The 17,295-nt window shown below is 40.2% G+C and overlaps 1 protein-coding gene across 1 annotated transcript in view; it reads right to left on the bottom strand.

The window, feature by feature from the left end:
• Positions 1-10,813: 10,813 nt before the first annotated feature.
• RFX7 (regulatory factor X7) overlaps positions 10,814-17,295 on the bottom strand; it is a 1,464,252-nt gene continuing 1,457,770 nt past the window's right edge. Inside the window, exon 10 of the mRNA XM_044078963.1 lies at positions 10,814-14,376. Coding sequence (XP_043934898.1) covers positions 11,065-14,376 — 3,312 coding nt within the window. The 3' untranslated portion in view covers positions 10,814-11,064. The remainder of the gene's footprint in view (positions 14,377-17,295) is intronic.

Raw genomic sequence — 17,295 nt, 5'->3', positions numbered from 1 at the left:
AGATGAATATGCTAGTCCTTCCTTAATGAGCTCACATACATAACTCATAACCCAAGAGGGATCTGCTTGAAGAGAGTGCCTGTCCTTAAGCGCACACCAATTTGTGAATCTATGCCATTTGGGCAAATAATTTTTTCTGGTAGATGGTTTCCTGGCCTCCCTCAGGATTGAAGCACATCTTCTGAGTACAGTTACCTGAAAGGGATCAGAAGTTGATCACCAAAAGGGTCAGATGCAGTAAAGGCAGCTGAGGGTGAATGAGAGACCCGTTTTGTTGGGTGAGTAGGTCCACCTTGTGGGGTAACCTGTGGTGATTGCCCTTGGCTAGGAAGTGAAGAAGGGGGAACCAGTGTTGCCTTGGCCAATAGGGAGTCACCAGCAAGATTTTTGGTTGGTCCTTGTTGATCTTCAGTAGGACCTGGTGTATTAGAGGGAAGGGGAGAAGCGTACAAGAACATTCCCTTCCATGGAAAGCTGTAGGCATTCACTCTCCATGCTAGTGGAGTGTGATCCCTGGAGCAATATCTGTTTGTCTGTTCTGGGGGGAGGCAAACAGATCCACTTGAGGTGTGCCCCACTGTTGGACAATGTTTAAGAAGGTTTCCCTGTGCAACATCCATTTGTGCTGAGTGGAGGATGTTCTGCTGACCAAGTCTGATTGTGTGTTATCCTGAGAGGGGATGTATGAGGCCTGCAGTAAGAGGCTGTGTCTGGTTGCTATTTCCCAGATTTGTAGAGTTATCTGGCATAACTGGTACGCCTTTGTCCCTTCTTGCTTGTCGAGGTACTACATGACAGTTGTGTTGTCTGTCACAATGTATAGCAGGCCTGGTTGTAAGACTGGAAAGAAAGCTTTCAGAGCCAGTAATCTTGCTGTCATTTCCCCTGACATTGATGTGTTGCTTTTTAAGTGCAGGGTTCCAATGCTGTTGTACCCTGAAGCCCTTGAACTCTGCTCCCCACCCTAAATCTGATGCATCTCTGTGCATCGTTTGAGTGATGGGGGTAGTTGGGAGTGGGATGCCCTGGTTCTGTGAAACTTGCTGAATCCACCACTTTAGTTCTGTTTTTAGACAGGGCAGGAGGGGAATAAGTTTGTCTAATGAATGTTGGCTTTGAGACCATACATTTTTTAAATACCACTGGAATTTTTCTCATGTGCATCCTGACTAATGGGAGCATGGGAATGGCTGCTGCCATGAGACTTGGGACTTGCAGAAATTGTCTTGCAGAGAGATGGGATTTCGTAAGTAGGCCTTGAAAATGGCTGGAGAGAGAGTGCACTTTGTCCAGTGGGATAAAGGATCTCCTCAAGTCTGTTCTTATCCTGCAGCCTATGAAAACTTTGTCCTACTGAGGAAGAAGGGAGGACTTTTGGAGACTGATAGTGAAGTCACATTTACAGTCCCTGGTTTATGGCCCTATGTGTGACGTCCCCCACATGCCTATAGCAGCCAGGCTTAAGCTTTTGTATAGGCGCCAACATCAGATCGCCTGAGGGCTGGAAATCCCACAGTATGAATACTGCAACATAGGAATAGGAGGACATCCCCATTTTCAAAGGATGGATACTGCTGTTGCAAATGTATGCCTTACACCTGGCCAACTTAAAACAATACTGATACACAGAGATACAAGACGCTTTTTCTCTGATATGTATGAGATCAGAATGGCTTTATTCAAGAATCTGATCAACAGACAGAAGAAATGCTGGTATATGAGCATAAGGCAAAAAATCTGCCAAAGGACTGAACAGAACAGTGTAATAAGGCAACTGTTTAGTTTACCTACAGTGAATAAGGGGAGAAAACATCAAGTTTATGTTACTAGTTTTAACCTTCACCAACAGCAAAAATATTATTAGAAAAAATGCTCACTTAAACAAGGATACAATCTGTATATAACATATATATAAAATGGGACAACAGAAATATTCTCTGAGGTACCTAATGTAAACTGCTGCAACACCCTACATTCTTGGTGTACCTGCACTCTATACATATACCTTCTGCATGCAAAGTTCTTCACTTGTAATACTTCTGGCTAGTGGATCAGACATATCCAAACAATCACAGCCAGAAAGGGGAATGTCCTGCAGTAAAAATGAAAGTTGCATTTCAGCCTGTGCAATGCTGTGTAGGTGACCACAGCAGCCAACAACTAAAACCTGACTAGCAGAAAAGGAAAGTAATGATACCTGGTATTTACATTACCAATGTACGCAATATAGGGCTGCCACCCCTCCTTTTTTTCCGGACTATCCGGAAATCAAACTGATTCTCCGGTAGTCCGGAAAACAGTGTACAAACTCCGGTATTCTGTTTCAAAAAGGAAACAGACTATCGGAGTTTGTAAATCGGCTGATTTACTATGCTTTTTTACATAAAAGCATAGTAAATCAGCCGAAAGCAGGTAGGAGGAATGGAAAAAGAGGGCATTCTGCGTCAGGTGATGTCATCATGATGTCACAAAATGGGCGGAATGTGGGCGGGGGAGAGGGTGGGACAGGCAGGGTTACTGGTGACGCGGGGTGTGTGGCTTTACTCTGGTTTTAGCCATGGCAAAACGTGGCAACCCCAACGCAATATGATGATAATGTGAAGTTGTCATTTTCACTGGCTGATCTGCTGAAACTTATCTTCTTCTTTCGGCTGCTCCCGTTAGGGGTCACCACAGCGGATCAGCTGTTTCCATTTCTTCCTGACACTTATCTGCTGACACTTACACAAGTGCAATAAAGAAACTCTCCAAGCTGGCCGCACCCACTATTTTGCTGCAGTGTTCTGCATGCTACCATATTTTCCTAATGAGCAACCGCTTCATTCAGATAAGTGCAGTGTACGTTTTTTGAAAGAGAACGCATTTGGAACGAAGGATAAAGCAGTCTATCTCTACTGCAGAAAGTGCTTCAAACCTCATAATAAAAATGAAACTTGTGGAGCTACAGTTTACAAGTTCTTAACAAAATGATGGAAGACGACTAGGGGAAAAGCTGTCCTTCAGGAAACTGTCTCACATAGAGACAGCAGATCATGCAAAAAAAACTGGCAAAATGTAACAGCCCCAGTCCATCAGCTTACAATGACTCAGTTAATGGGGGGGGGGCAACCTCAACGACTCTACATTTCACAGCTTAAGACAGAAATGCATGCTTGTCTACATTGTTGACACAGAAGCTGTATTGAAACCATGCACACCCACGTCCTTACTGCAAATGTCATATTTAAACATGACATTTACATAAATTACACAAAATTAGAAAGGTTATGGACGAATAGCAAATAATAAAAGGTTTCACTAAGCTAAAAATATCAGTGGATGCTTTCTCTTCCAGTGCATCCAGTGTGTTTTTTTTGTTTATTTCAGTTTTCTGGGATTCCCTCTGTGTTTTCTGTTTGGTTTCAACTACATGGTTTCTGAATGCCCATGACTTTTTATTTTAATTCTTTATGGGAACATTCAGGCCAACAAAGCCAAACTCCACTAGCTGTGTGTGTGTGTGTGTGTGTGTGTGTGTGTGTGTGCGCGCGCGCATGTGTGTATATATACATATATATATATATATATATCTATATATATATATTTTTATATATATATATATATATATATATATATATATATATATATATATATCTATATATATATATTATATATATATTTGTGTGTGTACACGTGTGTATATATAGATAGAGTTTATATATATAAATCACCAGTTTATAGATAGGATCATAAGTGTGTACTAGACTAATGGCCCAGGAGCCTTTACAAGTCTAGCCCATAGGATTACCCTGGCATCATGCCACCCGACCTTAGTTCCCAGTGCCTCTGTCGAGTAGAGCCACTGGAGTGATGTATATATATATCACCAGTTCATCTGGTTGCTGCACATATTTGTGTATCACAATTTGTAGTAAATTTCATTGGTGAATTATACTCTCTCAGTGGCTGTGCAACTGCAGTGTTAGTATATTTAATTTCCAGGGGTGTGGGAGCAAAGTTTCTAGTTCTTTTAAGTGACTTCTGCAAATGAAACGTATTTGTTTCATTTATGATCACCTTATTTCATTGTGTTTTTGAGTTGAAAGAGATTGCAGTTGAAATTTCACAATGCATTTGATGTCTAAGAAAGTTTATTGTCGATGTGAAGTAATATAATCATACATATGGGTCTACTTTAGATCAATGAAGTTTCAAAACTTTGAACATTATACGGCAGTGGACCAGATGATCGAAATTTTGAAACTTCAAACATATTAAAAAAAAAAAAAAACGAAAAAAAAAAGTTTCTGTTACATTTTCTGCAGGAGGGTAAGCCCCCATACCCCACACCCCCTCCTAATTAAATATACCAACTCTGAGATCGCACTACAGCATGAAAAACTGTTTGACAGTGCTCTGGCATGTCCTTCCTTGAGGGCCTCCCAAGAGTTACAGAGCTGGGAATTCTGACCCATTCAGAGGAAGAATGAAAAGGACAACATCACATTTAGAAGTCATGTACTTACTATAACTTGGCATCTGTGTTCTCCATTTTCATTCTGCCTCACCTTCCCTTCCAGCCATCCCCCGGCCCTGTCCCTCCCAGAAAGATCTTTGGACGATACAGGAACCTTCATGTTCCTGGTTTGAGCCTCACTCTTTCCTTTTGTCTGTTCTATCTCTGTAACACAGTAGGGATAAGGCAGCAAACTTGATCTGAAGAGGTGGGGATAGAATGGAGCATTATGGGCAGAGCAAGAAGCTCAAGTTTCACATCCAAAATCTGGTACATGCGGCTGAGTTAGACTCATTCTTGAGGAAGAATGATAAGGCAACATCAGATCATCTTTTATTTAAACTTTTATATCTCCTTTACAAGTTAGTGCAGAGGATTAAGGCTTTGAGCTGCTAATGAGCTGCTTCCTGTAGTTCAGGTTTTGATTCCTTCAGCCTTCATTCACCTGTTGTGCGACTGAAAAAGTTAACTACGGAGTGCTCCTGGGTCATTCATGCAAAGGGAGACTTGTGCCCTCTTACCCAGTTAAATAAATGCAGTTAAAAAAAGGCATGCCATCTGATGACTATACCTGTCACTGTACATCTAGCTCTAAAACAGAAAAAAAAAAAAAAAAAAAAAAATATATATATATATATATGTGTGTGTGTATATATATATATATACTTTTTTAAACTAACAGATAATACTCTTGACCTTGTAAATCATAACAGGATTTCCAAGAACTGAGATCTATTGTATCCAAACTTTTTGCTCATCAAGACTTTTGCGTCTTTCTCTTGAGCATCTTGAAATCCCCAGAAATGAACCCTGATAACACATTATATGGCCTAAATAACTTGGAACTTTTGATAAATACTATGTACATTTTAGTCAAGGCTATTCAGTAAACTTAACTCCATCTCAATGCCCTGGAGCACAGCAATTGTGTGATACCTTTTATTGGACCAATATAAATTTTACAATACAGCTACTTAACCTATTTGACTAACAGCAGCCCTTCAATAAAAGGTACTACATCACCTATGTTTTAAAGTGTTTTCTGTTAGGACATGTACAGCATTTCTCTCCATCTTTAAGGGTAGTCTGACAATATGTAAAGACGCACTATCTTTGGAAATTGAGGGTAAAACAAAATTAAAAGTGTCATTTTTTTTTTTAATTTAGAAAACAAATCTGACCTTTCTTCTGCACGTTTCTATGGTGAATCTGCAGACCCTATGAGGCTAGGTGAAAACATGTATTTCAATATGCCCTACAAAGTGGTAAACATAGGTGAAACCCTAACCCTAGACAGTTTACACATTTTTTGTAGAAGACAACTCAGCAGGAGACGATTCTCCAGTATTTACTTGTATTTGTTTACCAGGATCACGCTCTAATCTTACTGGAACCATTTTCTGTATCAGCCCAGCTTGCTCAAAGTTTCAGTAAAAGAATATGCTGGGGGTGGAGAAGCACACAAGTAAGATGGACTTTTCTTTTATAGTCAGACCGCATACAATAAAGGGGAGTGCTCCAGTGTTGAATAAAAGGCACACCTTTTCAGAAGACTACAAAGGAGAAGGGTTCTCCTTTCTTTTCCCCTCCATTTCTTAAAACTTGAAATGTACCTCAGCATTGTATATCCACAAACACAAATGTTTGCATTCACAGTTCCTTGTTGCTGCCCTAAGCTGCCAAAAGAATTTCTGCTAACAGACCACAGTCAAACAGTGAGAATTAAATGGTGTTACGTCAGAAGGGTTCTCCGTGGTGGTACACAATAAATCCCCCAGACCTTTCACTTTTAGTATAACACTGACAATGTTGGAAGTAGTGACCAGTGAAGATATATGTTTTATTACACACTTTCATTGTATCAGTAATGACACTGGCACCACTGTTGTTTTTGTGGTTGGTTTAAAGTCCCTGTTATTGGGAGCTGCTTTAGATAACATGCCTTCTTCACTAGAATTTGTACATGCTTGCTGATTACCATAGTCTAAGGACCTAGACATCATCATCTGTGAAGTTTCCAGCATTTTCTCTTATTTTAGTTAGCTCTACTGCTTTGCAGAAAACTTTAATTCATAGGTTCACAAGTAATTACTAGCCATGCAGTCCAGGAGACCACTGAGGAGCCTAACTCAATTTCCCAACTGCCCTAAAGAACTGTCGGGTTATGTGACTTGCTCAGAGTCACAAAGTAGGCAATGAAGGGGGAGTGAATCATATCCTACTCAAATCCTAGACGAAATGAGGCAACACATTAACAGTTTACAGCTTAAACATCTGTGGCAGCTGTCAAACTTATGTTCTTCTTAGTTTTAAGCATTTATTTCAGTTAAATATGAATTTAATGTTTTTTGACAGCTTAACTAAGTACCTTGTTCTGCATAATTATTACAAACTGCATCATGGGGGTGGGAGTGGGGTAAACGGAGTGAGTCAGGGCCCATATGAAACCAAATACTGTGTACTGTTACTTAGCTACTACAAGCATAAGCTTATCTGCCTATCAGTTCTGTGGCTGCATAAAACAACAGAAGAAGGAAATCTCCAAAAACAGGGAATCGCTGTCAGAACTGAAATTTCACTCACTCATTTGCGATGGACAAAATGCAAGCTTGTCTACTTTACACTTCATTTTTTTTTTTTTATCCATTAGTAATAACGATTTGAGAACACTTCGACATGAAGTTACAGTGCCACTATATCTGTTATTTACTAGGTTGTATAAATATGGGGAAATTCTTCATGATTGCAGACATGCACTTGTTAAACCTATCTTTAAAGCAAAGGCAGTAGGTCAAACCCAGAAGTTTACTTTTGTGTTGTGGAAAAATAATGTAGAAGGTTATATTGGATATATTGTTGTCAGAATTGGGAAGGTTGGGACTTGAAACCATATATTTACATGCATATATTGAAAACAGACGTATTACCATCTGTAACAAAATGTTCTATAACAATACAATAACAACTATGAATGAAAATTTGTGCTTTGATTTAATTTATATACATTTAACCAGTATTTGACAGGGTCATACACAAAACACTGATTAATAAATTAGAACAACTAAGTACGGATTTACTCTTGATAAGATGGACAGCTGCATGGCAAGTACATAGAAATTGGACAGGTGAAATTTGAGATTATAGTCAGGGTGGTCCCACAGGGCTCTATCTTAGGCCCAGACTTGATTAGAATGTATCTTTCAGATCTATCTTTTTCATCAAGCCCCCACCCCCCAGCATCTCCCACACCAGCCCAAACTTATATATAACAACTCTTGAGATTGCCACACCTCAGAGAAAAGGGAATATTCCGAGAAATGGCATCTATCCGTTCTTTTGGCCATTCAGTCTCCACATTTCAGGGCTCGCTCTTGCAAGTCCTGACATTTTAAATGGTTACCCAAAAAATCTTCTTAAACAGGAATGACTTGTTTTATTTCCAAACCCAGGTAAGGAAGTGATAATTTCCCAAAAGAAAATTCTGGATTTAAGGTGTCTGTATAAAGTACTGAAATAGTATTACTTTTTTTTGTGACAGTAGCTAAGCAGATAAAATAACAGGCTTCTGAAGAGGTGAAGCTGTTGGATCAGACTTAAGACAACTACTAATGGAAATGCAACACAGGACTGCATCTTGTATAAAGGAAGAGTTTAAAATTCAAAACACTGAGTAATTACAATATTCAGACATCTCAGACAGTGGAGGTTTGGTTGCAGAAAATCAACAAAAGGGTAAGATGCGTGAAGACACAGAAAAAAAAAAAAGAGGACCATCGGGCAAGCCACAGGGAAAAGAGTAACGAAAAGTATTGCAGAAAGAGGAAACTAATTTCTTTGCTGAAAACACGAAGAGAGAGACAGTTTGCAGAAAGGTGAAGTACTGAGACTGAAGACTGAAACAAGCAGACAGGTGAATAGAAAACAGGGAAAAGGCAGAATGACTGCTTTTGCTGACTTCATCAAGCAAAGGCAAGGTTGTGGGGGGCACAGAAATACCTGATAGATGAACATGTAAGAATCAAATAGTGCGACTGCTTAACGTGGTAAATCATCAGGCCTTTGACATACTCATGATTAGAGAGGAAGTGAAGAAATAAGATGTTGAGGCTCCTGATCAGCTGTTCAGTGGAACACAGTTTGGATCAGTGGGACACGTGGAGCCTCTCTCCAGTGCTTGTCTCACTGATGACTCAGCAAGTTCTGTGACAACTTTTCAAGCTTGTGAACTGATAACACAATGAAGAAACAATCCTGAAGTAAAGAAAAATAGTAATCAGGATGTAGGTCAGTGTAGGGTTCAGAGATGTTAAGAAAATGCCATATGTGACTAACCTGCACATAAAGACAAAATAATACAACAGGGTCATAGCAATAGACAAACTCCATGTGAAATTTCATCACAAACATTCTATACTTTAAAAATAAACAAGACGCTGTTAGACCTCACATCTGAATGGAAGTCAGCTGGACGTGTGGAAAGCAGACTAGGACATGGAACTCAAATACTCAGGTTAAAATGACCTAGCAACTTGAGTGGTCAGAAATGGCATTCCTTTATAACCACCTACAGGACATTATAAAGGGTGCAATGTTATCAGCGCACTGTAGCAGGATTTCAGAAAACTGAACTCAGACAAGGGCCTGCAGGCTTGTAAGAAAAAATGCATTACTCAGCTCTACCCGAGTTCCCAAAAACTGAATGTTAGTCTGAAAACATGCAAAGCAATGTAGACTAGAGCTAAGAACATCTCTATCAAAAGTTATGGAGGTGGGAGAGTTTTACAATAAATAAAAAAAAAAAACAACTATAATCTGAACATTTACATAACCTGAAGCAATACAATGAAATGAAAAATGCAAAAGCAAGGGTAAACAGGATTACAATGTGTAATGCTGTGTAGAGTAGGAAAGGCTTGTAGTAGGTGTCTGAAGTTGTATTATTTTTATTCAGGTCACTGATGTTTCATATGTGGCACAGACAGTGTAGTTATAAATTGCTGACTTAAACCTTAGTTATACAAAAACAGCCCATATGAGAGTTAAAACATTACTGTAACTCAGCAAAATAAACTGAAAAGGCCTAAGAACCCTGAAAACGGTACTTCTCAGGGCTGGAGGCAGAGAAGATTAACTGACAGAAAACTGCCTAGATGACCTGCAGGTTTTGGATGACATGTTCAAATAAAACTTTCATCTGAAGAGTCACTGTAAGGAGGGATTTGCCACTAACCCGTAGCTGCAGTGAGGCCAAAGCTCCTTATATTAACAGCAAGGGTACTGGGAACACAGGCTCATACAGTGGAAGGGGGAGTGTCTCCCCAGTGAAGATAATGCCTGTGAAATTTTTGGCCAATGCAGTTTTGTTCGACAGAAACTGCATTCACATTCTAGTTTGTCAGTGACTCACCATAGATCAAGAGGGACCTGAAAAGTGCACTGGGAACTCTGAATTACCTCAGAGATTAATGTGGTAAACAAAAAGGTGCATTAAGACCAAACAACAGCAAAAACAAGAAAATATAAAATCTTAGATCATGTTGGGGAGTATTCATGATGGAGACAGGAGAAACTTCTTTAAAGAACTAACAAAAAATAAATGGAATATACAGCCAAAGTACATTCATACAGCTGTTGAATAAAAGGCTGTGGGAAAGAAACAGAAACATTTAGGGAACGATAAAGTAGGGAAAGCATTTTGTATTCAAGGAGATCGACACTGATACAACAAGCACACAAGATGAACCAAAAAGTCTATTCCAGCTGTGTGAATCTGAATTCCTGCTGTGTGCATCTGAATTCCTGCTGTGTGCATCTGAATTCCAGCTTTGCTTTATGTATCACAGTCAGTCTGCAAAAACAATCATGAACACAAAACCAGCATCATGTGGGCATCTGCACCCAGATGCAACATATACATATGGCTTATTAGGTTCATATATTAAAAAAAAAAAAAAAAAAAAAACTTTCAGTGCCATAAGGTGTGAAGCCATTTCTAGCCACAAGTGCTAAATATTCAGTAAAATTTATATTTTAAAGCTCAAAATGTTGTACCAGGATGCCTCTGACCTGGCACCAACAATGCATTAGACGAAGACAAGATTCACTAGACATTAAATGGTTAAAAATAATGACATTATTGGGGAAATACTTGTTACCCATATTACAGAAAAGCTCAAAGTGTTGAATACTGAATTTGTGTTTCCTGGGTTTCAAAAACAAACAGCAACTCCAGGGTGTGTAGTTATTTCAGGATAACTCTACAACAAACTAATTGTGCTTTTGTATTTTACATTAAAATCTTAGAATCTAGACCACCAATACCCTAGCACATTAAATCTAATTTCTAGTATCTTCAATGAAATGCCCTACTAAATTAGAAAAATATCAGGGTGCACAACTAAACTGATTTGATTCATTTTATGGGGAAACTGAGCATGCAGCAAACCTTTCAAGAATGCCATCAATTCAGAGCAAATGTTTCTGTGAAGGCAGGCACTTCTATTAGGTCAAATGCAAGATGGTTGTATTAGATACAGTGTTTTACACAGGTACGATGACACTTAAAAACATTAACCCAACATTTCAACTGCAGGATGGTCCTTGCTTTCAAGCCATTCAAAAGCTGAAGAGGACATTGTGTTCATAGAGTCACTGCAGATTTGCTGGAACAGCGGATCAATCTTTAGATCATCCAGTGTTGCATCATCATCTTGTCCGTGCTGTCGACTTGGATCAAACAGCAGATTTGTATCCAATGTATTTAAATCATTAATGCTGCCTGAGAGCTCAGAAGACAGCCTTATTTCACTAGAGAAATCAGATGCAGCATTACTCAGCTCTGATGCAACCTGATTCACTAATTGCTGGCTCGATTCAAGGCCATCTTTGACCAATAAGTCTTTTACAGTGTTGCTGAAATCCAACTGCTGCTCTCCAGTTTCTAGTTGTGCTTGGTTATCTCCGGAAGGGAAACCCATCTGATCACTGCTGTTTTTCATGAGGTAGCTTCCCTTCTGGAATTCAAAAACTGCAGCACCAGGATTGAGCACCGTTTGTTGACTGGCACTAGAAAAGGACGGGGATGCTTCCAGTATCTGTGTGAGATTCATCCTAGCTGTGTAATTGGACGGCATGTTATTTATCCCCAAACCTCTTACTGTATCATCATTATCAGGATCAAGTTTGTTTAACAATACATTTGTGATCTTCTTAGTGTTTGTCTGTTTCTGAATGGGAGGTAAAACTGTCTGCATCATAACAGTCAAAGGAACTGACTGGCTTCTCTGAGCCAAATTGCTGGCATTGCTACCTGAATGGACTGTGGGAAATACAGTAAGATGTTCAGGTGTCACTTGTGATACAACAGGTGTTACGTTTGCCCTTGGTATGATGGAAACAGGATACGCAGTATTTCCGCTGAGGTTACGTTGACGGACAGCAGGGCTCACACTTCGGCATCTGAAACTACTGTTCACTGATGAACTTGCCCCTTTGTTATCAAGAGGTGCAGGGACAGCAAAACCTTCTTGTTTATTAGTGTTAGCCACAGTGGATACCTGGTGTTGCACAGGTGAAGCAGGAGTCGAACGGCCAAAATGGGTATCATGATGCCTTGACTGCGACTGGTAAGACTGACCTGGCACAATAAAAGCATGCGGTTTTCTAAAATGATCCTCAACCAACTCCTGATAGCTTGGAAGAATGCCAACACTATGATTTGCAGATGAAGAACCAGCTACACTAGTATACCCACTGTTCATCCATTCTAATTTGGTTTTATCTGGGTGAGTAGCCATAGGCCTCTGCATTGGTTTGACAGGGCTACTGGAGACTATGCTAGCATCATGGTAGGCTATACTGGAACTTATAGGGGTAAAGGCAAAAGGGTTTCGGCATTCAACAGGACTTGGGGGTACACTGCTGCTGCAGTTAGAATGAGGAGTGCCGACTGGTGTGTGTCTGCTGCTGCCTAAAGCACTATCGATTGGTGTGGTTTGAGCCATTCTTGAACAAGGACTTTCTCTAGACAAACTCTGAGAGCCAGACATCATCTCTGATGTGGGGGTCGGTGTGGGCGTTGGAGTTGAAGTGGGGGTTGGAGTAGGAGTATGAACTGGAGTGCCACTGCTCTGCACAGAGTGGAAAAACTGCCCACTGATCTGCTGAGACACTATAGTGCCTACTGCTGACGGATTTGGAAGTGACAGTCCAGAACAGCTTCCACGTGACTGGGAATTGTTCATGGACATTTGCTCCTCCATCAACACTAGTTCCTCGACAATACTATCCTGTGTGAGATCATCATCAAATATCAGGTAGTTCTCACTAGGCTGTGGGTCAGTATGATCATACTTTGTCAGGTCAGGCTGCAGAGATATTTGATCTGGTGTCTGTACATGATTTAAGACCTGTAACTGATCTAAGTTAACCAACTGAAGTTGTTTTTGGACATGTGATTGCGAGCTATAATCTTGCTGTTGCATGTCTTCAAATGCTACTGAGTCCCACAAAGATTTCTGCAACTCGGCATCAGACATCCCTCCAGCATTGCTGATATCAAAATCCTGTGCATGATCGTTGTCAGCAGTGGGTGGTTGTGAGATTGATGGAACAAGATGAAACTGATTTTCGCTAGATGTGGTACCTGAGCTCAGCTGCACTTGCATACCAAAGGCACCGCCTTCTTGTTTGACATTTGTTTCTGGAGTGGAAGCAGGCATCATCTTTGCAATGGACTGAATACTATCGGACACAATCAGGTGAATGTCTGAAGGAGAGTTCGATATGATGCAAGTGGCAACAGCTGAATTATGCCGGCCAGTCACCCGATTAGAAATGGATGTAGACACACCATCAATTTTTGTAGCAACCAATCCCTGCTGAGTTTTCTTAACAGTACTGCTGGCAACCTTTTGGGTTTCTGCACTGCTAGTTGACAAGAATGTCTTTTTTGCAGCTGGCACCTGGGACTCCCGAAATGAAGTTGTTGAACGCTTTCGTGGACTTCTTGAACTTGATCTGTTGTCCGTGATAGCAGTATCACCATGAGATGCAGAACTGATGCTATAAAAACTTTGATTAGAGAGGGAAAGGGAAGCAGTTCCTTGGTAAGTGCCCACAACAGAAAGAGATACATTTTCTGGACCTACTGCATTATCATTAGACTTGGATGTGCAACTTGTTTTTCCTTCAGACCTTTGATCACTGTAGCTCGCTGTTCCATTTACATTCATAATGCCTTCACTTACTGCCTTGAGGTCTGCAACACTTTCATCTGCACATTTATGACCAGAGGACAACTCATTGCTACCCTCTGCAACTTTAGCAAAGCCTGGACTATCCTGACATGGTCTGGTATTTTCTTGTGATGCACCTTCGGGGTCTGCTTTGATCTCAATGGAAGGTCTGGTTACAACACTATCTATTTTTAATGGTGGAGACTGTAATGAGATAACAGATCCATTTTTAATTTGAGGTCCAGTTCTTGGCTCTTCTGTTGGTCCTGAGCTGTTATTTGCTGTTGATGCAGGCTTCAAAGTTCCACCATTGTTGCTAGGTGCAAGAGCAATTTTGACCATGTTTAAGGAGTTAACATGTTGTGGTGGTACAACAGTTTTAATCGGACTACTGGTAAACAGAACAGTAGTAGGTGACCGAATGGTAAGAGTACTGCTAGTAGCTGGTTTAGGCAGAATCTGAGGATACCGAGGCCTAGCTGATCGATCTCCCACTGGGCTGGCTGGGACATTCTGGGGAGTCTTTGGTGATTGCTTCACAGACTGCATGTGCTGTGTGACAACTTGTACGTTAAGAGGAAGAACCTTGCCATCTGTTGGGCCAATAGGACTGGGAGACTTTGTCATCGGTCTGGTCCTTGATACCTTAAAAAAAAGAAAAAAAGTAACATTACCAAAAAGGGACTCAAACCTCACCACAGTCTGCAACACAAACCAGTCATAAAGCAGGAACATAATTATTATGACTTGTACATACAAGAACAACTAATTTCACAGCCACATAAAAGTAATCACTATGTTGTCAGTTTAAAGCAATTTAATGAACAGCAGCACATCAGTGTGGTTAGTTTTTGTGCTTCATACACCAAATGACCATATTGCATTTTTTTTTAATTCCTTATTCATTGATGGTGGTACAGTGCTGCTGCAGTTAGAATGAGGAGTGCAGACTGGCGACTAGTAGCTACTTCTTTTGGAAACCTTTCGAAAATATGGTTATAAGCTCAACTACACACCATGGTGGTGAAACAAACTGTAGCTGTCCTAACGCTACATACTGTATTACTACTTAATAGCAGGATTTAAATATTCATCAAAACAGCCTGAAGCATACATCGCCCTGCAGAAAACAATGCTAAACTTCCAAACGGGGGGGGGGGGGGCTGTCATTTTTTCAACTGCCAATGTACCCATGTTGACTTGAGAAAGAAACAACTTACTACAAAAATGACACAGTTAATACTGGTGGACTTTGGTGCTGGTGAATATAAAATCTACTGACAAGTAAGGATATTTTGTCCATTTTCATTACCAAGTAAAATACTAGGGATTCTAACTGGTCTTTTATGTTACATTTGTATGTCAGCTACTCATGGAACACTACACATGGCTGATGTTTTTTTACATTCCAAATTAATAAACTTTCCTAGGAACCTGTAATCCCTTCCCCACAAAGCTGAGTGTATTAAGACCATGTAAGCCTGTCTCCATAAAAGTTCATTTAATTACGCAGCCCATGAAGGATATGAGGGATATTCCCTTGAGTGGTATTTTACCATCACCTACAATGATGCGGACATTCACAGACAAGACAACTGGTCTTAATAACTGGCTATAAACCTTCTGTCTTTCTAAGGTTGACCTAGTATATCAGCTTGAGATAAGATGGCTGACAAGCCTTCCTGATTTTCCAGGGATGGTGTGTACTCTCTCCTGCCATACCTTTAACATTCTGGTTAAAGCCTTTGCTGCCCTCATATGTTGCTCTGCTTAATATTGGGAGTCTTAAAACAAAAATGCCTGAACTTGAGGCCCTCCTGCACCTTGAACAAGGTCACAGACATGTAGTTAGAGAACGTTTCAAAGCACTGAAAACACTCCCTCTGCTCCTGGGTTTAATATACATGCCTTGAGACCAACTGCCAATTTTAGGATAGTATAAGTGTTGTTAAGGATATCATCACTTCACAACTGATTTCACGGCCCCACTCCCCCATGTTTGAAGTCTTAGATATCCAAACCACCCTAAAAAGATTAAAGCTTCATAGCTTGCTATACAACACATTCTATGTCATTAATACCAGCGTCTTTACATTGGGAGATTAATCTGTCAAAAAACTTTCTGATCAATACCACCAAAGGCAGGCATGTTCATTGCATCTTTGGCATTTTAAATGCTAACTCCCTTGTACAAACAGTTCCTGTCCTCACAGATATGCCCTTTTCTTGAACCTCCATGTGTTTCATCTTCCTTCATTAAATCAGATCATAAATCAGTGACCTTTTCATTAAAACTGGTGATATTTCCTCTGTAAATACATCAGTGTTACAGACTTCTCAAAAGCTAACCTTCTTCAATTACTTGATGATTTAAATAAATTCTGTTGTAATCCTCCTCCGTTGGACCTCATCACTAAAGTCACCACCTACGCCTCTGACTTTTACTCCTATTTAAATAACTGTACTGATAAGGCATTCACGGTCTGCACCAAATAGAAGATATTTAAAAACAAGCCCCTATGATGGAATACTGGTATAAATAAATTATTTAACAAGGGAAAGAAATAACTTAATTCTTATAAGAAGTTTCATTTTACCCACCTTAGCAACACACTTAAGCAAATTAGCAAACAGTGTAAGGGTGCCATCAGGAAGCTAGATGCTGAATATGAGCACAAAATAATGACTGAAACCTGACATACCGCATGTGCTGTTGCTGAAGACCAGGACGGGATAAAGGTCACCCATCCCCTTTGGAACCAGAATAAGGTGGGAGTGGAACCCCTGGCCTAGTTCAAATGGTGAAATAGCCTCTATAGCTTTGTAAGTAGAAGAGTCTGTTCCAATCCCAAAACCTATGGGGAAAGCAGCTTGGTATCTTGGTACTGCTCTTTTTGGGGTAGCCTAACATTTATTTATTTTAATTTACATTTGTTGACCGGGATAGTCCGACTGGATACATGTCCATTTTCAGCGGAGGCCCGGGGAGAAAAGCTCAAAATAATAGTGCAATAATATTCAAAGGGAGCAAAGGATTTAGATACATCATTTCAGAAGGTCTAACACAGTAGGAATACACTGGCACATGCTAAAGGTTAACAGAGCGAAAAACAAATATGAAATAGATCATTTCACAAATGTAAAGCACAATAGGAAAATGCTACAGTCTACAGAAAGGATAAACTCAGCAGGCATAACTGTAAATTATAACATGACACAACAGATGAATGGAATACCTGGCATGCTAATAGCCTGATAAGTAGAGAAAGACCAAGTTGTTGGATTGGGTCAGCTCTAATATATGGCCAATTCTGACCACGTTCAGTGCACACCTGTCATCTATGATGTCTCGGTACTCCAAAGCAAACTTAAGCACACATCCAGCCTGGGGATCCCCGGAATATATATAGTCCGGACCACAACTGCTAGGAAAGTGGGGTCATCATCTTGATATTCTTAAGTGACTTTTCCAACACCTGACCATCTGAAATGTGTGATGGGTCAGTGTCTTTCTTAGTCTGTGGGGGCGGGGGGGTGGGGCTTTCCTTCCTCTTTTAGAGCTGG

The sequence above is a fragment of the Protopterus annectens genome, chromosome 7.part1, assembly GCF_019279795.1.
Source record: "Protopterus annectens isolate FY-2018-M chromosome 7.part1, PAN1.0, whole genome shotgun sequence".
In the NCBI taxonomy this organism is placed as follows: domain Eukaryota; kingdom Metazoa; phylum Chordata; order Ceratodontiformes; family Protopteridae; genus Protopterus; species Protopterus annectens.
Note: the sequence above shows the minus strand (reverse complement) of the source record. Positions and strands in the feature narration are given on the sequence as shown.